The 23,445-nt window shown below is 44.5% G+C and overlaps 2 protein-coding genes across 2 annotated transcripts in view; one reads left to right on the top strand and one right to left on the bottom strand.

Annotated features, from left to right (window-relative positions):
- LOC105196166 (ankyrin repeat domain-containing protein SOWAHB) overlaps positions 1–23,445 on the top strand; it is a 278,892-nt gene that overhangs the window by 71,393 nt on the left and 184,054 nt on the right. The gene's annotated exons all lie outside the window — the stretch shown is intronic.
- LOC105196167 (homeobox protein araucan) overlaps positions 1–23,445 on the bottom strand; it is a 74,090-nt gene that overhangs the window by 5,120 nt on the left and 45,525 nt on the right. The window contains 5 exon segments of the mRNA XM_011161942.3: positions 6,955–7,041; positions 7,221–8,068; positions 8,071–8,252; positions 12,199–12,557; positions 20,040–20,173. Of these exon segments, the coding sequence (XP_011160244.2) occupies positions 7,002–7,041; positions 7,221–8,068; positions 8,071–8,252; positions 12,199–12,557; positions 20,040–20,173 (1,563 nt within the window). The 3' untranslated portion in view covers positions 6,955–7,001.

Genomic DNA, 23,445 nt, shown 5'->3' with positions numbered 1-23,445 from the left:
ACTATCTAAAATCCAGTTAACGTATCTTTAATAAAAAATAAAAGGATATTCAGAATGCCGAAAATTTATGGGTTAGCCACCTGTGGGTACACTTTTTAATCTTTTATGCACTTTCATGTTGAATAATGCAAAAAAGAATGTGTCCTGCAGGCTTATCGTCTATGGATAGTTAACATTTTTTTTAACCTCAGTTCAAGTTTTTAAATTATATTATAAAAAATTGTAGCGATGTAAGAAAGTCGGTACGTTATATTTATAGGTGAGCTAGGGTTAATACAAACATAAAATAAAGTAAAAACATAAAATACTGATGAGTTACTTTTTAGGCAACCGGCATTCAGCATTCGCATTCAGCAACTCTTCCTACGAACCGAAAGTATTTCTTACCCGGAAATATTCTCAGGTTAAGAATCTCTTAAAAAAAAAAAACGATTTTTTTTTGTTTTTTTCTTTGTCGTATTTCTCTTTCGAAATGGTTTTACCGCGTTTGTTCTTTCAAGATGATTTTACTTTTATGGTCTTCTACTTCAATGACTTTAAAATTTCTTTCACGTTTAAGCTTTGAGAGGTAATTCATTAACATAGTCCAATGCCATGACATTTATACTGAGAACTTTACGAAATGGAGATGATTGTTTCGTACGTAAACACATTTCAAAATTGTGTTAATAAATTGCATGTGTCATAGAGGAAGGATAGGATAGGAAAATTTACAAGCACACAGAATTTATAGTGCAAGGACAATACAATATTTTATTTGTAACATATAAAATGATTTGTAATAGAATTTGTAAAAAAAACCCGGTATGACATTTTGTAATTTATTATCAGTCATTTTTTTTTTTTTTTTTTTTTCGAAAAAACGAAGTTTTTTTTCTCGACTTTATTCCAGGAAATTAAAAACACTAACATATATCTTGTAAGAATATTTTCGAAACAGCGTTCTCACTTCGCTTGCCTTGAACACGTTATGCGAAAGAGTTTTCCCGCGTCAATAAAAAAAAAAAAAGGTTTCTAGAATTATTTCTGGAACTATTGTACTATGAAATACGAGGGCAAATATTAAAGGAAAAAGTAGGAGCGTGTGTCTCTTTTGCGTTGTCCAACGATCTTAAAATTAACAAAAGTAGAAATACTACGGTACTTTCTACAATCGATTCGGCCCTAAGAGGGTCACGTTTCCTGAGCGACGTTGATCGGTGCTCACGGCGATACGGCGACACGTACGAATTAATCGTGTTTCGCCGAACAATTATGCGGACACGGCGACACGCGATGATACGCGCGGTGGAACGCCGCCGGGGAAATTTCCGTGGTGCACGATTATAAACGGGACGCCAATATCCATTTCGGCCGACATTTCGCTCTCGGCACCGCCGCCGCGCCGCGCCGCAGCGACGACGCCCGGCGAATATTTCAAAACGGCTATACGGGCCGTCTATCCTGTCTGTCGTGCCCCCTTTTCCCATTCTCGTTTCTCCTCGCTCGCCCGCTTCACGTTCGTTCGCCTCGTCGTCCGCTTCGCCGGGTTCGTCGCGAAACGAAATGACGCGCGCGTCGCCCCGGATGACAAATGTCGCGCGATTATGCGGCAAGTCGTTTCGAAAGTTTCCGCAGTGACATCTGGATGTTACATGCATGCCGGTTACCACCGACGAGGCGGTGCGGCCTCCGTCGCTGTCTCTCTCCGCGCTGGGGCAATAAACATTCGCGATTATCATTTATGCGCCGCGAGAGAGACCGCACCGCGCGTTCCTCCTCCCCCGCCACTTCCGTTTCTCATTGTGTTACGAAACTTCGAGCGATCTATGTGGGCGATAAAAATGTTTCCCGACGTTTATCGCTATCGTTGTCAGGTGACCTTGCCGATTTTTGATTTGATCAAAGCGCAAGGGGGAAGAGAAAAGTGCGCGATTGCGTATACGAAATTCAGGATCCGCAATCGATAACGTATTTATTGAAAAGATTATTTTCACCTCGGTGTGGTTGAATTGACATTAAGATAAGACAAGAACCGTCCGCGTCCTCTCGCGAGAGGAGGACTGAATCTCAAACGAAAGAAAGATAGTACAACTTCATTCATATGTCATTAATTCGAGGTGAGCCAATGCCGCAATCGAAGTGCCTTTTCTTTTTGCGAACGCAAAGCTGCTTTCGCATAACCATTGATTTCCCGATGATTGACGCTCTATAGAAAACCTGTTTATTCATTCCCCATTATTTTCATCGGGCTAAAAGTGAAACGTTTTATTTCGCGATAAATCTGTCAAGTATTTAAATCGCAACTATATAAGCGCTGAATATTTCGAGCTATTCATCTGTAATTTATAAACATGGCGAATTAACTGCGGAGCTGTGCGTTTCTTCAAATAATAATATCTTTACGTATCTCTGCGATAAATTCGCGTTTCAACGATCATCGATACTGCCGGATTAAAATCTTACGACAGCGTTATTTCCTTTTACGCGCGTCCATTTGCATGGACGGCGATGATCGTATTATAATTTATTTATACAATCGCGGCCTTATAGGATCACCGATTACGAAAAATTCTCTCGAAAGGATCGTGACACGTTAATGTGACATCGTAATTTAGCCGTCGTGGTCGCGGGAGAGATAGCGCGGAGATCTCGTGTCGATCGGCGGCCGCGATACGTATGTACGGCGCGCGCTTAGAACGATACCCCGAGGAGGGATCGAACGGCGAAATTGAACGTCGCGCAGGCGAGCGCGATAACGCGAATTTCATTGCTCGAATTCTATGTTACCGGATATCGCGGGAACGGCGCGGGAACGCGCTCCGCTAATAGCAATGCGCCATCGTGTAATTATTGCGCTGGTCTCGTGTGGCCGGTCGCGGGTAGCTTGCATAATGTAGAAGACAGCCCGGCGCATGAAATTATAAACATCAAACAATCATTAATTCAATGAAAGCACCGGTTACGGGGAATTTTAATAATAACTCACGCTGATAGCTCGCCTTAGGTTGCGTATTTTTATAAAAAAAAAAAAAGGAGTTAACATTCCGCTCGCGTATCGACACGAATTATTTCCTTGGAAATTCAGGAGCGTGTATGCGCCTCTATAATGATTTAATTATAACGTGCCCGAGATAAGCGGGAGAGTCTGTTTATTTTATAACTTTATTAATAATCTCGCTGGAGTTCCTACACGAACACGGAGTGTTTACGCGGTAATGCGTAAGGGCGTAAGGATAACGAGCCGTCTCGTTCGCAGATCTTTTACGCGCATACGAGTGCGATCATCGTACCGGAGCGAGCGGCAATGTTGAGCGTCATTTTTTTTAATAAGCCGAGATAGGATCTCTCTCGCTGTATCTGTCCGGTTTTAGAATTAACGTGTCGATTTATATTCAGAGGGGTTGGGCAGGGGAGGGGAAAGGGAGGGAAAGCATGTAGGAGCGCGCCATGCGACTGCGTTTTTATTCCCAATCAATAACATTTGCATCCGCGTCGGCCGGAGCGAGCGGTCGAGTCACGAAATCATGTGAATGATAGCGACGCCTCGCCACGTCAGGGTCGAAAAGGTGGAGGAGGTGCGTGTGTGCTTCTGGCGATCTCGCACCCGATCTCTTTCCCAGGTAGCAACGCTGCCATCTAGCGCGCATCTAGAAACGTAAATCCGTTTTTCGCTACCGTCTCCGCCTCGGCTCTGAAGATCTCACGATCCACGCTAGATCAGACGACCGTACGCGCGATAAACGCTCGAAACGAGTGTTGCGTCTCGCAAAATGGAGGTCGAGGACAAAGAAGGACGCGGTATACTGCGACGAGCGTGTCGCCTCCGATGAAACCTCCGAAGGTCGTACGGGAATTCCAGAAACGCGCATGTTTCTCAAAGAGGCACCGGCAACGGTAGACCTATCTCCGAGAGAAAAAGAGAGAGAAAGAAAGAGGAAGATGGAGAAAGAGAGAGACAAGGGGGACACGCGGGAAACCGCGACGACGTGTTCGAGGATTTATTAAGGAGACACCTGAATCCCCCGTTCGGAATCTCAAAGCCGTTAAAAAGATCGCCTATCCTCTCGCGCCTCCGAGGCGAATCACGGGTGCATGGTGGTCGCGAATTTTATGCAGATACCGTGAGATCGTGTAAATATCGCTAGCTAAAAGGCGACGATAGTTCGAAGCGGGTCCACCCAGGGAGGAAGGAAGGGCCCTGGCCGATCCTCGATCGTCCGGTTACCATCGTCCTAATGGCGATTAAACATCCTCTCACTAATTGGCAATTATAGGGCACAGGCATCACGAGAGGACTTTACTTCTGCACGGAGGCTGTCCCTTCGTGGTCCCTGCTTCTCTCTCCGATCGCCTCTTTTCGGGCGCGATCGGAAAGAGAACGAAGGAGGAGATCGCCTCTACTTGGTGGTAGGTGCTACAAAAGGCGCTGCCTGGCGCAACCTGAGCGACTCTCGTACACATACACATACGCAAGTTTTCTCTCTCTCTCTCTCTCTCTCTCTCTCTTTCTCGTATACCTGTCTGTCTTTGCGCGACAGGAAAGGTGAAGAGGGAGGAGGCAGAGATCAAGGATGGTCCGGACCGGAGCGGGTGCCGGTTCGAGAGAGGACCGAAAGAGGAGAGGGTAGCAGCATTATAAGCGCGTCCGAGCTGTGAACGCACCAGCGCATTCGGTATATATACACACACGCGGTAACGGGGATAGGGAGGAAGCGAGGTGACGACAGCGAAAACTAGTTTATTTGGAACGCGGCTATAAATTAGGATCAGATCGCCGCGAGATAAGAGAGCACCGGCTAACACCCGGTTCCATCCGAAAAGACGACCTCCCTCCCCCTCCTCCTCCCTCCTTCTTTCCCCTTTTATCCGCCACCCTCGTTCCCCGTTTGCCGTCCTCCTTTCTACTCGCGTTCACGTCGTGGCATCCTACAAAACGACGACGACGGACGTTCTCCGCAGCCGATACGTGGCAGCGTCGCCCTGGCTGGCGATTCTCTCGAGTCTTCATCGCCTTGTTGTGAAACGAGGCGACGAGTGATATGCCGAGATAATTTTTCTTGTAGTTCGTCTCTCGCGTTTTATCGGACGTTCTAAAAACTCCGTGTGTCTCGCGTTACTTTTATTTTTCTTTCCGCTGTGGAAATAATTAACGGTTCTGAATACGTATCAATAACATTGCTATATTTAGACGTACTTCTTACACTGAAACAAAAAGGATCCGGGAGATTCTGTTTCTCGACTATACGCTATTCACGGTTAGAGGCTGACGTGCACTTTCCACGCAATAATATCGATCTTGGCGAGCAGATTCCCGTCGCCATCGGGTACAGGTGGCAGAGAGAGAGAGAGAGAGAGAGAGAGAGAGAGAGAGAGAGAGAGAGCCGCTTTACTGGAATTGCTTTCGAATCGGTGCGAAGGGAAGGAAAACCGGGAAATGTATTTTCGCGAGGAGAGCGATTCGGCTCCTTTACGATTCCGTCGAATCAGATAACGTTCAAAGACTCGTACTCGCACCGCGACGTTACGGATACCACCGGAGGATTCGCCGAGAAGAATGAAGGCAGAGAATGAGGCGAGGGTAAGCCCTGGAGATGAATCCCGCGTATCGTTTGTAAGGAGACGGGAGAACAGCCGTTTCGACTCTCCCTTCTCTCCCCTCTCCCCTCACTTTTTATCTATGAATGCCGCGAATGAGAAGACGAAGACTCCGGCTTTCCCCAAGACGCTTTAACGATCGCTCGCCGACTATCGCGGACAACCGCTTTTCTATCTCTTTCCCGACTTATCGTCTCGCACACAAGTTGTGCGTTTAACGTGTTCGTCCTACGATCGTTTACACGACGCGCGACTCGAAATGAAATTAGATAAAACGTCCGAGGAGCGACGGCGTAGCTTTTTATTCACAGACCTTTTTAAACGACCCAATGATTTGTATACAGTTTATACGCGCGATAAATTTATATGTGAATCGTTTATTTGACGCGACACGCGTAATTTACGGAAAATTTATGACAGCACTACTACGGCCAACGTTAGCTCCTCTCACGACGCTTTAAGGTATCCATCTTAGGGTCAAGCTCGCTAGTAAGGAGATCTCGCTCGTGAGACCCAAACGCGAGACTGGGCCGGAGTCGTCCGTTCAGTCACCAACGCGACAGGTTGAGGTGTGTCCGAGTGTAGTGTTTCAATACATGTGAACGTGCACGGTACATACAGACGCGTGCGCGCGCGCGTACACACGTAAAAACCTACGGTCGACTGGTGTGGTAAGAAAAAGACGCGGTTAGCCAGTGGTGATTCCATTCACTGATTGAAATCTCCGTCCATTTGTCACTGTCAAGGAGGTGGCGATAGCCTCTTTCTCCCTATTTCTCTATCTCTCTCTCTCTCTCTCTCTCTCTCTCTTCTCTTCTCTCGTTGCCTCTACCACCGAGGACTACCCACACGCTACTCAATGTGTGTCCGATACCATTATTATTTCAACTCGGGTCGCTCGGCTTAACGACCAATCGACACGCCGGATATTAATTTCTTATCGATTGTTCCCGTGGTGTCTCGGCCGTGCGCGAGTTTGGCGCAACACCAGTTCGACCGGCGCGCCTTTCGTGCCGTTCGCGCAAGCGAGAATCGTTGTATCGATTTTCGTGTCGATAAGCTGGTCATGTACCGTTGCTTCGGACAACTTACCTTTTCTGCTCCCCCCCCACCCCTCCCGTTCTCTTCCCCGCTACTCATCTCGTCAGCTCTTCTTCTTTCTTTTATAGTCGAAAGTAAATTACAAACATCGCTCGCCGTGATATTAATGCGACCGTAGTATACCGATGAAGAACTTTAAGTTGATTTTTCTGTAGCGGTAATCTTTCGGCATATATTCGGCATATATGCGCGTGTCGTTCGCATTTATAAGGCAGGGAGCGAAGATTGCGAAAGGGATGGACGCAAGTGTCAAATTAATATAATATTGTCACTTACTTTGGGAAAGACGACTATCGTGTTTTCTCGACCTCGGGCACTGGCTCTTAAACCGGCGAGACGAAGCCACTACTCATCGATTGCGAGCTGAAACAAAACATTTTTCTTTATCCTTCCTCATATTTTTTTAACGAAATTTTTTTAACGAAATGTTACGTGCATCAAATAAAAATTTATATATTTTAAATGGGTTTTAACTTAACAACGCCAGTCAAGATTAAACGACAGAATTAAGTGACGTCTCTCGGACCGTATCTTTCACTCACCCTTTGTAAAACGGTTTAAATGCGGTGGTAGCTTCCGTAGGTGGTAAGCTGGCAGTGGTTTGATGCTGGTGGAGAATGGAATTTTGACCGACTGGCGAAAAGTCCTTATGCGGTGAGCTCTGTAGCCGAGAATTGAAAGACGAGGCACTGCTAGCCGAGCCCGAGCTCGTCGACAGGTAACCACCTCCACCGGGATGATTTGCGCCATAGGGGATATTAGGATTGCCATTAGTGGTGGCACTAGCGGCGTTGCCACCAGGACAGTAACCCCCCGGCGGTGCCTGGATCACTCCGTTCGGCGTGGCCACCTTCATGTTGGGAGGTGTTTGGGGTGGAGTGTCCGTACCAACTTCTGGAAACCCCGCCGCTGCCGCTGCCGAGGAGGATGCGCTCGAACTCGAGCCCGACGATGAGTTTGGATTGTAATGGAGCTGGCCGCCGGACGAAGACGAGAGGAAGCCACCGTATCTCGCGGCAGCGCCTGAATATGGCGCTGTCGCCGCCGCCGACGGGCTCATTCCCGCCGAGGAGGGCAGAGCGAACGAACTTCCCAAGTTTCCTCCACCCCCGCCGCCACCACTATCGCCGCCAGCGCCACCTCCCGCGCCTCCTGGACCGAGCCATGGTTGTTGCGAGTGATGATGATGTCCTTGATTGGGCACGTGATGTTGCTGCTGCTGCTGAGGGTAATGTTGCTGATGATGCAGATGGTGATATTGCTGATGGTGAGGATGCGACGGTGGCGGCGGCGTTTTACACGCCGCTGTGTCCGCTAGGGACCAGATTTTGGGTTTCGTCGCGGGGATCGGTACACCGCCCGCGCTACAGTCCGACTTGTACAGTCCGACTTGATACCCTCTTCCTTCAGATGGTCCTCACCGCCATAACCTTGGTGGTGGTGATGGTGGTGCTGCATCGTGTGATGAAAGGGATGCTCACTCCGTCGGCGGTCGTCCTCGAGATCTAACTCGTCCTCATCGTCAAGATCCTTTTCATGCTGCAAAAGTTCCGCTTTCACATGCCTCATTGGTTCTACAAACAGTCGAGGAGATTACATACAGATTATTGAAAAAAGAATTGAAAAAAGATTCAGTTCATTTGAAAAAAAAAAAGAAAAAAACAAATCAATTTCTATTAAAATTCAGTTAATGAAAAATTCAGACTCGGGACAGATAAATACACAATTTTCATCATATTAATCAAGCATTCTTTGTTTCTTTCTTACAATTAGATACTAGGTTTAAAAAACTTTATTCTTAAAAAGCATAAATCAATAACTGACATATGTTTTGTTTACATTACACTATCTAAAAATACATTTAATAATGAACTACTTTAGTAAGAATAGAATTGTGAATTTTTCAATAATAAAATTTCAATAATAAATATTTTTCTTAGGATACTCTCTGTTATTTTATAACATTCTTAGAAGAGTTGGTCATTACAGAATTTCTTAATTAAAAACATGTTATATGTATGAAAATATCATTTCATTGACGATTAATTTAAATCATTAAAAATTTTAGAAATTAGTTTTCTTTCTCAAAATAAATTTTAACAGATACATTTGATTTGTTTCACTCACGTAATGCATGAGATAATAATGAGCATTTTTGTTATAGTTTTAATTATTTTTAATGTATTGTAATTATAAAAACCGAACAATTTTTGAATTTTTCAAAAGTGAGATTTTTTAACTTCTGTTGTCTTGATTTGTATTTGCCAAATGATCGTTTTATTTATGTAAATCGTTTAAAATATCAGATAAAAGATAAAATAGATAAAAGATATTATGTATAAAATTGCTTATCATTCGCTTATCGAGGATGATTCATGAAAGTGGATATATACGAAAAAAATTGAGACATTAATGGTTTATAATATTCGATACGCAAAAGTGAGACGTAGAGCGCGAGTCATCGTAACGGGATTCCACCGTCATGGAGGGTCGTCGAGCGGCAGGAGAGTGCGGATATTTCTCTTACACCCCTATACAGTTAAGCTGTAAGGGATGCTGTGAAAAAAGGGAGCGGAGCCTTCAACCACTTTGGGGCGCGAGAGATTTCAGTTTCCCTTCGGGGCAATGAGTGGGGAGGATGCGCGAGCGACTGGATAAGCGAGAGATAGAAAGAGAGAAAGTGAACCGTATCCGTCTCCTTTTGCTCCGATCTCCCTGTCCCGTCGTCTCTCGGGGCACTCCACGGATCGTCCCGACCGTCTGCCAGCCAGCCAGGCAGCCACCGAGCCAAGCCAGGCAGTCAGTCAGGGGTGAGAATTTCATTAAGAGGTTCGAATGTGTCGGCAGAGGGTTTACTTGATGGGTCGTCAAGCGATAATTCCCAAGCACGAAGGGCGTGCTGCTACACTCTTGAGTGTAAGTGAGACGTAGAGAGAAAGAGTTAGAGAAAGAGAGAAATAGAGAGAGAGAGAGAGAGAGGGTGAGAAAAAGAGAGTTTCAGTTTAGGGCGCACGCACCCCCTTATAAAGAGAACTTCTCTCTTATGGGCCAACTAAATAGATACTACCGTCGAGTCCACAAGTGGCTCTTTAACTTTTGACCCTCTTTTATCAGACGTTAATCTCGTAATCTTCATGCCGTGCGGGCAGATTCTGTATTTAAATTGAATAACTAAATTGTATTGGGCTTGACTTTACTCGGTCAGACCGTTACTCGCCCATAAGTTATAGACACATAATAATTTTTGTATTCCAATATTACATTTCGATGATTTACAAGACAGACCGAACTTGCCGGTGCCTAACTTTATGTAGCAATAGTCGAGCTCCAAAAGCCCGGGAGTGTGAATATATATATTCTACTTGAATACGAATATTTCAACCCTCGCCGCATAGGTAGCTGACAGTTCGTGTGACCTATCTTCCTCAGCGGCTCGGTGTAGAAATTCATGAGCGCGCCAAAAGCTCCCCTTTGAATTTCTAAAGGTCACCGGCACAGAGCGACTGAAGGCGTATACGTGTATATCCGTCCACATACCAAAGTGTCGATACACGATCCCGTTATTTATATAGGAAGAAGAGAACCACGAAAATTTTAACGTAAGAGACGCCAACGTCTGTGCTTTCACGCGACCTCGTGCGGGAGAACTGGCGCGACGAATCAATTTCCCATCGGTTCTCGTCAGCCTTTCCCGGCGCATCGCCGGAGTGCTCTACTCCGTTCGAGCCAGTCCTTTGAAATTACGAGCCATTGCAGGACGCGTGACGTAGCAGGATCTAGGTGTCCTGGATCGGGAGAGAGAGACTGAGACGACGAGAGTACGAAGGAGAAGGAGAGTGAGTGAGAGAGAGAGAGAGAGAGAGAGAGAGAGAGAGAGAAATATCCGATATTGGCCAATGTGCGGTGGGGTAATGGTGGCCATAGGAGGGTCCGTACCATTCGTCTCGCCGCGGGCGCCGATACATCACCGTACCTCGAACCAGCGTTCTCCCGTGTGTATCTATATACATTCACAATGTATATAATATATACATATATATATACATGTATATGTGTACGTACATATGTATGTACACGTATACATATTATATATGTATGTATATATATGGACTCCGTAGCGCGGAGTGGATATGGTTCTACGGATGGCTACTCAGCCCGAGCGCACCCTCTCCCTCTTGCACGCGCGCACGCATACAATTACGTGCTTCTCGCTCACCTCGTACATACACCTACACGCCCGCGGCAAGCTCACGGGCAAGCAGCCCGGTCCAGCCCGGGGTGCCCAATACCAATACCAACGGCGTCGGCCCGATTCACCAGGGGACCAAACCGAGAGCCATTAATCTCTTCGCGCGGCAACCCGCAACCCGTCACTGTGTTTACCCACATGTGAACCATTATGTCCGCCCCCGCGATGTAGAGTCCGCTCCGCTCCGCACCGAGCGCGCGCGCTCCGTTTCGCCGCGAATTTCCAACTCCTCGTTTCCGGTCGTCGCGCGAAGAAATGCGGTTCGAGCAAATCGCCCTCGGGATGCAAATATCTCCGATATCCGAACCATTATTTGGGAAACGAGTCGTGGCATTCGGGTCCCTTAATGAGCATGTGTGACGTGCTTTGCGGTGCAGCGGGCGCTGAAACGAACCGAAATTTGCAGCCGCGTACTTCGGAATCGTCGACCGTAAAAATTCACGGTTGATGGGCGACTTACAGAAGCTCTCGAGGAACGACAGGTACGCGAGCGACAAGGCTAAAAGCCCTATCATCGATCTTTCGGTCGAAACACAGAGCGAAGATATATTTGCATTATTTAGAAACGGTACACGAAATACTCTCGAAAAGATTCAGGTAATCTTTTAGGAACAACTGCCGACCGTCCGGAGTGAAGTCGTAAGTCCGATTCATTGTGAGCGAAATGCATACTTGCGCAATACGAGAAACGCCAGCTGATGGATATTCGATATCGGGGAAACTAGTCACGCGACGGAAACACGCCATCGACATTCCGGAGTCAAAGAGATCGGCTCGCTTTGCTCACGCTGGACCTACCTTCGAGAAATGATTTTAGCTTTGGCCGAGGATACTTCTCGCAATATTGTTAATCGGACGTTTCCAACGATAGAAATTTCCTGATAGCGACGAGTTATCGCGAATATTATGTGCGACGGTGCAATTTCTCTCTTTCTCAGACCCTCTCAAAGCATACGCTGCGGGCTAGTCGTTTCGAATATTATTATTATTATTATTCTCCGAGCATTTTTTTTCTGCGGCGACGTTAGCGGACACGCCCCTCGTTTCATTTCGTTTCACAGTTTGTAGTCCTGTTGGCGACGTAAACTAAGATTTCGCGTGTTAACGTCAGCACGCCCCGCGTCTACGAGCAATTTTCTAAATCGCTCTCGCAGATAGCGACGTGAAAACGTGACGGGTCGTATCTGGAGGCAACGTCTTATTGAATAATGAATTCTGACTCGCTGTCGGGCAACGGATGTTGTCATGCGTGGAAAGGAAAAAAGGCTTACCGGTATCGTCGAGGCCTCGCCTCGCCTCTTCGCCAACCCGGTCGCCTCTGTTGTCCGACGCGAGATCGTCCTTTTCCTTATTATCCTCGGAATCGGTGAGCACCGCGTCGTCATCGTCGTCCGTCTTGTTCTTCGGTTCCCAAGTCATCTTGTTCTCCTTTTTGAGACGTCTCCGCGCGTTCGCGAACCAAGTGGAGACTTGGGTCAACGTCATCTTTGTGATGATAGCCAGCATAATCTTCTCGCCTTTCGTCGGATACGGATTCTTCTTGTGTTCGTTCAGCCAAGCCTTCAAGGTTGCCGTCGACTCCCTCGTGGCATTCTTCCGCCGCGCGGCTAGGTCGTATCCAGCGCCGTACCTGAAAAACACAACGAAAAAAAAACAGCTTACAATGAGACGTCCCCTGAAATTCTTTAAAAATTCCGTTACGCTCGAACAAGCAGCAGCTTGTAAACAGGAAGCGCAATACGAGAAAAACCGAGACGTAAAGAGTTCAGTAAGCTGTATATAATATTTGCGCATCTCTTCATACATTAAACCAGCTGGCCACTAAATATTCGATACATAATCGATGTACATACGTACACGGGTTGATTACAATTTAACGCATATTTATCTTTTTTTTTGTGAAGGAATTTAGGTATCACATCGAAATTAATTTATTAACTTATTAATCGTATTTCACTAACAAACACCAAATGCATTATTAACGATTGAATAATCGTTGTTAAACAAAGCTCGTCGTTTGCCTGCCAGAAGGTAACTATTGTTCCATATTTGTCGAAACGGGCCACTCCATTCGAGAAGTGGTATCGTGTCGAGGGTGCGAATTCCCCGCAGATTTTGGCAAGTCCAAAGTGCTCTGCACGAGCCCTCGGCTTTCCTAGACCCGTGCCTCTCTCTCTCTCTCTTTGTTTCTCTTTCTTTCTCTCTTTCCCCACCTCTCCCTTTCTCTTTCTCTCCGCCTTGCTGAACATCAAACCCCTCTGGGATAGAGAGGAGGGGGGCGGCATCCTACTGGGTCGAGGGTGATACTCCGGCAAATATATACGGGGAATAAACCCCCAGCGGCGGCGTGATTCCATCGTGCACCCCCGGCACTCACTCGCCGTAATGGCGATTCGATCGATCCCCTCTCGCCCATCCCCTCTCGCTCGCTCGCTCGCTCTCTCGCTCAGTCTCGTCTACTCCTCTCTCGTCTCTCTTCCATTCCTCCCCTTACGAAGAACCCAGTGCGCGAGTATGTTATAGGTGGATACTGTTATATACTACAGGCTAAAATACCTATCGACGATCCATCGGCTGTGAAACGATGGAAGAGGCATAGTGGTTCGCGATAGCGGCGATGGTGGTGGTTAGTAACAATGTTTCGCCTCGAGCGGAACACATCCTGGCGAGATACCTGCTGCTGTTGCTCGTCGGTGGCTAGAGATAAATGAAAATCTCGTAGTATCGACACCGAGTGGTCGACGATAATCGAAAGATCGATACTGATAATCGAAACAATTTTTGCAGTAAAATTTTCAACAATTTATGAAAATTTTACAAATTTTGTGAGAAATAATATGGGTGACTAATTAAAAATTTTGAATAATTTCAACAAATATTCTTGACGAACCGGATTATCGTCATCGATCAATCCGTATTGCTTGATTTACAATGCGGCGAGTTCTGTCGAAATGTATTCCGAAATAATCGTCAATCGCAGGATCTTTATTTTCGTTGTGGCGCCGTTAAAAATAAACCCGTTGTCAGGTCTCCATTTCCACTTTATGTAATCGAATTAGACGAGTGCATGTCGGACGGCGGTCGGATTGGAGAAATCGCTCGACACACGCGGGGAAGAAGCCGAAGAGCGAGAAAGAGAAAAGCGGAAATCGAGGTAAATCGAATGGCGAATTATTAGGTTCCCGCTTTCACTCAACGAGCACAAGGCTGCGCAACCCCCTACGTACCACCCTCCGATTACCACTGCGATCCGCATCCGAGATTGCCGAGATGACCGCGTCGATGGGGATGAAAGCGGCAATCCGCAGGAGGCTGACTCGAAGAAGGTGGAGGACGTTTCACCCTCTATTAAACTCCCTCGTACAAGGGAAAGGCGGCCGCCGGGATACATCGCCAGTAAAACGAGCCTCTCCTCGACTTCCACGTTTCTTTTTTTTCTTTCTTTTTTTTTCTTGCCCTCCTCCGACCACGTTCCTCCTCTCGCCTGCTGCTATCGTAAGAAAGCGGCCATGTCCTCGAAGGAGTCCTATCGATTTCGATAGGCTTCCGCGTCCGTTGAAGCAGTTGCGACCACATGGTGGCATTCGCGAAAGACGAAACAATAAAATGCACCGTATTAGGGCGGAAAACTGTTAATTCTATTACGGATATGTCCTTTCGTGAAACAGGATAGGGAAGGCTCTCTAATTTTCTGGAGTATCGATGCTGCAAAAACACACACACACACACACACACACACACACACGAATATATACATATATATATACATATATATATATATATATATATATTACAGATACTTCGGAAAAATTATATTTGTTCCGTAGACTGTTACCTTCCTCCACGTATTCGGAATCTTTCTTATTTTTTAACATTGTCAAGTAACATGGACATAAAAAGTTTACATGGAAAACATTATTCTATTAAAAATTTAAATATATAACTATATAAATCTGCAAATAATTTTATTAGAGCATCAAAATAATTATGTAAGATACACTTGATTGCTAGAATGTCAAAATTTTTTATAACATTGATTATCATATTAGAGCATTTTTCATATTTATTTTAATAGTCTAAACAGTTATTCTTAAGTCTGTAGCTAAATTTTTAGATACTTGAACAAAAGTTCTAAACGTTCTTTCCGTGTATGTGTATGTACATATATATATACTAGAAACAATTTTGACATTCTAGCAGCAGTTAGAATATAATTATTTTGATAGTTTAATAAAATTATTTTCAGATCCAATTAAATTTTTAGATTTTTTACTTTAGCAAAATCGTTCTTTTGCTGCAGGCTTTTCGAGCACATACCTATTTGACAATATTACAAGTGAGAAAGTTAATGAATAATAATATGCGGAAGAAAGTAATAGTCCGCATTTCGAAGACTCGTCAGGTATCGACAGCAGACGACGATACAAGCTTGCAGATATAATCAAAGTTCGCCCCCCTTCGTTAATATGCGCAATTTCAACTGCCTCCCACACGGGCTGCGCCGGCGCTGCGCTGCGCAATTATCTACATACACAACGAATCCGTATCGTCATTTACATACTAAGTGTACCGTTGCGTGCCGGAGAGAATCGCTCGGATGTGATCGCGTCTTGTATATGCGATGCAGATGCAACGACGAATGGGAGCGAAGTAAAAACTTGGCCAATGTGCGACGACCAGTCCAATTTTCCTTCCTCCTTGTAACATATCTCAACGCGGTTGGTTTGCGAAAAATCTTGCTGTTATTCACACCCGAGGCACGATGTTCTCAAATACGAAAACGTCAAGTTTTACCGTGAATTAAAGTGATGCTGGACTGACGGAATTACCGATACGGATTCAAATTTCCTTCATATTGGCTTTACTAAAACTTTTACATGTTAAGGTACACATAAGAATAAATTCTGAGAGATTTAACTTACAAACAAAAAAATTAAAAAGTTATTGATTTTATTATGTATAATATTTAATTTCTTTTACTTTTAAATTTAAGTCTCCCGAAATTTATTCTTGTGTGTACTTGAATTTTTATAAAAGAATTTTCAATTTTCTGAAGCTAATTTGAAGAAATTTTAAATGTGTAATATCGAGAATACTTTAAAGTCGTACAAATAAATGTCCAAATAAATATAATAAAGAAAAGAAAGAAGATATTACGTTGCTCTTGACAAGCATCATACGATCGTTTCAAGGCACGCATTACTTGAAATCGAAATGGCAAGTAATAAATATTTTTGAATTTTTATAAATACGAGCTAATATATTCCCAAAGGATTGTAAACGAAGCTAGATAACATAAAGATCTACAAGCGTTGTGCTCATAGTGCGAGAGCTCACGAACTAGTAGACTGCGAGTGAATGGCGCTATCATAAAATTCTCTGACACGCTCTTATCGTATCTTTGTCGATGTTGAAGCGAAATCGTGCGACGAGCGTCCTTGAAGAGCAGAATACGGATTTTTAACACGTGATTTGCTAATAAACGTGCAAATATCAAAAGTACCTCGATGTACGTTTGAATTTCAATTCTTAATCCGAGCTGGCACCTTGAGTGACTTATTTAAAAATATCCTCCGCGATTTAAAAATATCTTTAATCCAACATAAACGATAAGCAAATAGGAACGAATAGCTTTCTTATTGTCAGTCAATCGCCTGTCAAAAGACCGATAATCAAATGTTAACGTTGTGCGATATGGGATTCGGCAAATGGATTTCGCGCAATAACAAGAAATGAACTTGCAGTTATCGCATCGCTGCGCGTATTCCTGCGTAGATTGGAGATTAACGTCAATTTAGAAGCGCGGTACCGTTCGTGGGAGTGAAAGGACGGAGAGAGGCGTATCATATACGTGAAACGGAATTGTCGGTAGACTCCGAGGGAGGTCGGAAACGGTAGGATCGAAGCGGTAGGAATTTCTCCACTAAGGGGGATAATAACGATGCGAAAGGGTGCATAGAGGAGCGCGTAATGCTAGACACTGGCAGCACTCGAGCGACTCATTAGAGGCTTTGCATATGGTGGCGTCAACCTCGAAAGGTTAACCAATATTGGCAGAACGCGCGTAATTACGTCCTCCAGCCTGGTATAGTCGTGTATATATATATATATATATATATATATATATATATATATAGGTAGCTTCAATAGTTACGCTCGGGTTCGGATGTGCAAACGTTTCCTACCGACCAACCAGCCAACCTATTGCATCTCTCTCTCTCTCTCTCTCTCTCTCTCTCTCTCTCTGTCCCCCTTTCCCTCTCTATCTATCTCTTTCACACATACGTGCGCCCTCTCTTCTGTGCAATCGCGTATAGCTTACGGCTGCGTTTGCTCCGTACTGCCATCGACAAGATCCGCCCCCTGTACTCGCGCAATCGCTGCGTTCTACGATAAACTGATATACTTTCTGTCTTTAATCATCAACATCGCAGCCTTTTACATTATTTCAAGGCGGAGTAATCGCGGAGGACATATCAGCTACTTCGATAATCAGTAAAATTGTGTGAAACTGCACTACGCTCGAGTAGCCTCGATGCTTGATTTTTATTTTAAGCGAATTGTATGACGGCGCGAAGAGAATCTCAGCGGAAATTTTTTTACCTTGTCGGTCACAGTAAAATGCGCATATTCTCTCGTACGTATTCTATACGTCGATATGTCAGGTGATTTTTCCAGTATTAGATGCCGTTTCAGGCATCTCCAGACGATAGATAGAAAAGACACGGATAAGTAACCGGTTACGGGAAATCAAAGGTGATCATCAAAGAGAAAAAGGCCGCGCGTTTCTCTATGATTCCAACGCAGTGAATGTCTATAAGCGCTCGTTGATAATAAAAAGCAGTATTTCCCGATTGGGTTGAAATTAAGATAGTATCACTGTAGCATTCGCTGACACACTGTCCTAGCTTTTAATGGACGAAAAGAGCGATAGCGCAATTATAGTATTATCAAATATGTTTTGATCGTGTAATTACCGATTTAAGGACGAAAGAAGACCAATTTGATTTCATGTATATTTTGGATGCTCTCTAAATTGGAGTACCGTTTCGTATTATTGAAAGCTACACGATTATTTTTGATATTTAAATTGATATTTAAATAATTTATAATTTATAATGTTTGCTATATTGTCTTATTGCACAAAGAGTATGGAGACATACACTCATCTATCATCCGGTAATAAATACAATAACGGTAAGATTTGTGGGAGTGTGCAACAGCGCGAACGAAGGAAAACAGAGAAATCAATCAGTTCACGTAAAGACAACGAGAAAAAAAAGAGATATTTCTGCCTGTTCGAAGTATCTCCAAAGAAACCCTTTTGCAGAGGCCAGCAACGACGTATTTCTCATTTCCTGTAATCGGAGCGTCCCAATCGAACGGCTTCAATTTACACCCTCGCGCGGGGCTTCCCCTCCTTGCGTTGTCATATAACACAGTCCGCAACTTTCAACGCTGCCGGTAAAACAATAGCGGTCCGACGGCGTCAAAAGTGACGCAGTAAGAGAAGAGAGCTACCGGGGCGGAGATGAGGGAGAAGCGAGCGAGAGAGCGACCGTCGTATTATTAAGCAAGTAAATTAATAGAGGCTTGTCCAGGAAAGGTGGTGAGAGAGCGAGGCAGTAAGGGCGCTGAATTCCACGATAAACAATGCCTACCGTCGGAGTTTCTCTGGTAGGCGCCGCCACCGCCGCCGCCACCGTCGCCGAGCACATGCAGACTATACAACTACCCGAAGGGGTGGCTCTGGAAGAGGGAGAGGGAGAAACCTCCCGTTACGTGAGTCACAGCGCGCTTGCCTATTCCTGAACATTGAGCATGAACGTGTGTATATGTGTATGCGTGCGTGCGTGCGTGCGTGCGTGCGTGCGTGCGTGCGTGCGTGCGTGCGTGCGTGCGTGCGTGCGCGCGTGTTTGTGTGTGTGTGTGTGTGTGTGTGTGTGTGTGTGTGTATATGTGTGTGTGTGTGTGTTTGTGTGTGTTTGCTAGGCGGACACGAGGGTTGCTAAGCGAAGCAAGTAAAGCACCTGTGGGAGCCGACTCGTTCGGAGGATACGGAGGTGGCCGAGGAAGTAGTCGAAAGGGAGTAGACGTACGCGACGGAGTGCGGGAGGAAGAGATGGACGGGAAGGAGAGAGGTAGAGATAGAGAGGGATTTAGAGTTGGAGAGAGATAGAGTTAAAGATAGGGGATAGAGCGAGAGAGCACACGGAGCCGAGAGTAGAGTGGTGAGTAGAGCAGAGAGAGGCCTGGCGAACGGGCGAGCCAACCCCGGGGAGGAAGCCAATCAATAAACTCACTCACTCACTCGCTCTCCTACGGAGAGAGACCTACTGCTCTCCCTACGCTCGCGATGTGGCGATATGTGCGGCTGTGTATGTGTGTATGCGTGTACGCCAGTGTACGTATGTACACACGTCCAACCTGGAAGCCTCCATTATATACGCCCACTCGGCTGCCTACAGCCATTTTGTAGCCGTCCGTCGTGTTTGGCCTAACTCAAGCGCCGGTACCTTCAACCCCTTCGAGTTCGACAGAATTCGGAAATCGCGGCAACTACTTCGGCCGAATGTCAAGCCGATCGATGACGACGGTTATATCAGACGCTATCGCATTAATGTAGTTACGCGCGATCGCAGTTTGCGCAAACGAGCTATATCTGTTTATCCTCGAAAGGAGATTAAAAATGGACGTTTGACTCGGATGAATATCCGATTTATCGTACATCATCATATTAACATAAAAGTTACTTTGACTACGGTCTTTATCGACGATAAACAGCGCTGCGTCTCTCATCTCGCTGCTACGACCAAGCGCGATTTTAACGGTCCATACACCGCAAACGGTGTGCTTCTCCAGGTGCACGACCAAGGGGGAGATATTACGGATTCGCGATAACGATAACCGTCGTCGTGCGGAAACGTTTCTAGCGGAGTATACGTGGCGAGTACGACGGAATCGTGACTCTTGTTTTAATGGCGGCGCGCGATGGTAACGGGTCAGGGGTAAGAGGGGAGGTAGCTCAGCGCTTTCTCTCTCCCTCTCACTCTTTCGGTGGTAGTTTAATCTAATGGAGCCGAGAGACCATGAAACCTGGCGATAAACTTACCCGTAGGCGGCCAGGGTTGGATCGTAAGGGTAGTAACCCGTGGCGGCAGGTTGAAGGGCGGCCGTGCCCCAGGCAGCACCCATGTCCGCCGTCATGCCCATCCCCGTCGCGTCCTTCAGCCCGTACGGATTACCCTGCAAGAGCAGAGTGCATGATAAGCGCTAATTTATTTAGAGTATGTCGCTGCATCGTGCATCTAAATTCCCCTACAATGTAAACATGCTATCGACGTGCTATCTTTCTATCGCGACGTTAAAATTAAAAAAAAAATGACTATTGATCGATATCGATCCTCGCGTGACACAAGCGATTCAGGATATTATATAGATCCATTATAGTTAATGCTACAGATTATGTTCTGCATGCCGAGAGAGATTATCGCAAGTCCAGAAACCCTTTAGAGGTTCAGTTCAATCCATCTCAATTTTCGCTGATAGACTGGAAGGCCACAAGAAGTCGTAACCGATTGTATAAATATAGTACATTTGATCTGAGCACACAGTGTGCGGTTTGTAGTCTTACAAAGATTTATACGAGAGGGATAAATGTCCCCGAAAGAAATCTTTCAATCATCTCTTACTCTCGTCTTGATCATTCTGCGGATTAAGAGGCAAATGAAAGGAGGACGCGGATTTAACCAGGCATCCCTGCGACATTATCACGGACAGACAATCAGTTGGTGTATAATGTCGTCACAAGCTGCGTTATAAAGGTACACTATAAAAGACGAGCGATGAGGTGGAAGAAAGGAGGCGAGAGGAAAGAGTGGAAAAGAAAGTGAGAAAAATAGAGAAAAAGAGGAGTGCAGGTGAGAAAAGGAACGTGGCGGCACGTTACGCGGCTAATGGTAGCACAATGGAGGATATTATTAGTGCAGCGGCTTAGGAGTGGTCTCTTTGGCGCCACGAAGTTTCGTGTTACATCTAGTCGTCGTCGTCGTCGTCGTCGTCGTTGTTGTTTCGTCGTCGTCATCGTAGTTGCCGCCGTCGTCGTCGCTGTGTCTTCATCGTCGGCAGCGTCCACTTTCTTAATTCCTTGCTCGTTCCTACACTTCATTTCGATTTTCGAAGGCCCTAACGGGTGTCCTTGGTTCTCCCTCTCGCATTTCTTTCGCCTTGCTTTCGGACCTTAGTCCCACCTAACCGTGGGTCTCCCTCTTCGGGGAGTCCGGCATATATGTATGTGTAAGTGTGTATAAGTGTATGTATATGTATGTGTGTATCTTCGTCTTTATTTCTCTTCTTTTCAGAAGCGGCTTTAATAGCGAACTGCGGGTGGTCCGACGTCGACGCTTTGGACTATTGTTATACGACTGTGCACAATCACACAGGGTCACCGGTCGTCGGTTTAACCGATTATACGAGCACGCCTGTATTAAGGTAGCAATAATCGTTGTGTTACGCTCCAAATCTCGCGACGTATGCGACGCATTAGGGGGCGCGACAGCGAGGTGGCTCTAACTTGATACCCTGTGTCGTTGTGGGCTCGACACAGTCCATCAAGTTAATGCAATAGCGCCTATAATTGTCTCTTATACAGGGTGCTCGAAAAGCATAGATCCATATATATTCTATGACAAAATACTCTTATTCTTCATCCAACATTCTATTCAATACAAAAACATGTACGTGATTCGTTTAACTCGGCAGTAGTCACTTGTGTTTTTATATTCCGGCCGCGAAAAGAAGAGAAAATGAAGCTTAATAATTTTTGTTACTGATCGAGAATCCGTATATATTTTTTTTCATTTCTTTTTATTAAAAAAAATATTAAGTATAAATTTATGTGAGAGAGAATTTATTTGAGATTATATAATAATCTCAAATAAATTATAGAACAGAGATATTTGTTTACGCGAAAAAATTAAATGACTTATTTTTGAGTTAAAATTATGCGTCGACTTTGCCAGTTGTCTCATAAACAATAATTGGTACAATTTTTAGATATAATTTAAAACGACATCGCTTAAAATTTTTAGTAATATTCATATATTTATTCGTATGACGCTTTTCATGTTTCTTGCTTCTTTTTGTTAATAAAGGTTACATTGCATATTGTGAGTCTTATAGGATTCTTATAGGTATTTTTGATAATCCACTGCGCCACTCACTCCATTCAATGCTAATCTGATTCTTATTATATTATAATGCGTCGAATCGCTTCGTCGATTTGAATCGTCAAGAGTATATGCTTCCTGCTTAACTGTCCGATGGAAAAGATTTAAAAAAAAACAAAAACGCAAGAAAAAATACGCGTATAGCTATAATGAGTATGTGAAAAAACATGGGAATTATTAAATAAAATATATGTCATGACCTCTAACTTTATTTACATAAAACCGGAAACATTTTGATTTACTTTGAGTGAGTTAAGTATACTAATACATAATTAAATGCACGTTTATACTATTAAAATATAAGTGAATATGTATATGTTTTTTTTGAATATCTTCATTATATTTAAATTTTCCCATATTTAAATTTACAAGTGGCTTTCTGAGAAAAATGTTAATCTTGACAATTGTTCGTTTTTATTTAATTGCTACTTATAAGGTGGCAACATTATATTTTTTTTATAACTATTAGAATAGATGAGCACAAATTAATTGTATAATAACGTAAATATTGTATAATAACGTAGAGTAAGTACGTGTTAATGAGATAATGGATGGGTAGAATACCTATCCTAATTGCTGTGCAAAAAGTATCATGCATATTATTGTTCGTTGAAACTTTTTTTACAATTTGTTCGAAAGATTATAAAATAATGTATTGAAGAAATATTTTTTTCGATATTCGAATGTTTTGTCGCCTATAACGTTCGCGACACGAAACGAAAACGATTTTTTTTTTTGCAAAGGAATGAACTTTTTGTTTGAGTTTTCTTTTTGAAAAACGGTATCACACCGATATGAACGGAAAGGACGATGCAACCCATCGTCAAAATATTCAAAATTCCGGTAGTCTGACGCTTATTACAGCATTCCGGGCTTTAGCCTGTCGTATCGTCCGTCATCCGACTGGCAGTGATGGTCGCGTGCGCCAAATTACGCGACGGCGTTGAAATTCCACGAACGATTGACCGGCCGGACTGCAATTTATGCCGATAAAGATGCAAAACTATGACGTCCGCGCGTCCCGCCGTCTTGCGCGACAAATGGCATTCTTGAAGTTTCGTACGGCCAGGACTAAACCAATACGCGCGAGGGAGGATCCCTTCGTCCTTCGGCTCATCAGTCTCAATTACAACGGAATTAATCGACAACTATGGTTGTTACACACACACACACACACACACACACACACACACACACACACACACACACATACATATATATTAGGTGTATAAATTAATTTGATGGCTTTACTTTTAACGTTTTGTAATTTTGGTCTAAATTAAAAATTTT

Source organism: Solenopsis invicta, chromosome 9 (genome assembly GCF_016802725.1).
Source record: "Solenopsis invicta isolate M01_SB chromosome 9, UNIL_Sinv_3.0, whole genome shotgun sequence".
NCBI classification, from domain to species: Eukaryota; Metazoa; Arthropoda; class Insecta; order Hymenoptera; family Formicidae; genus Solenopsis; species Solenopsis invicta.
The sequence above is the reverse complement of the archived record's forward strand: the minus strand, read 5'-3'. Positions and strand labels throughout refer to the sequence as shown.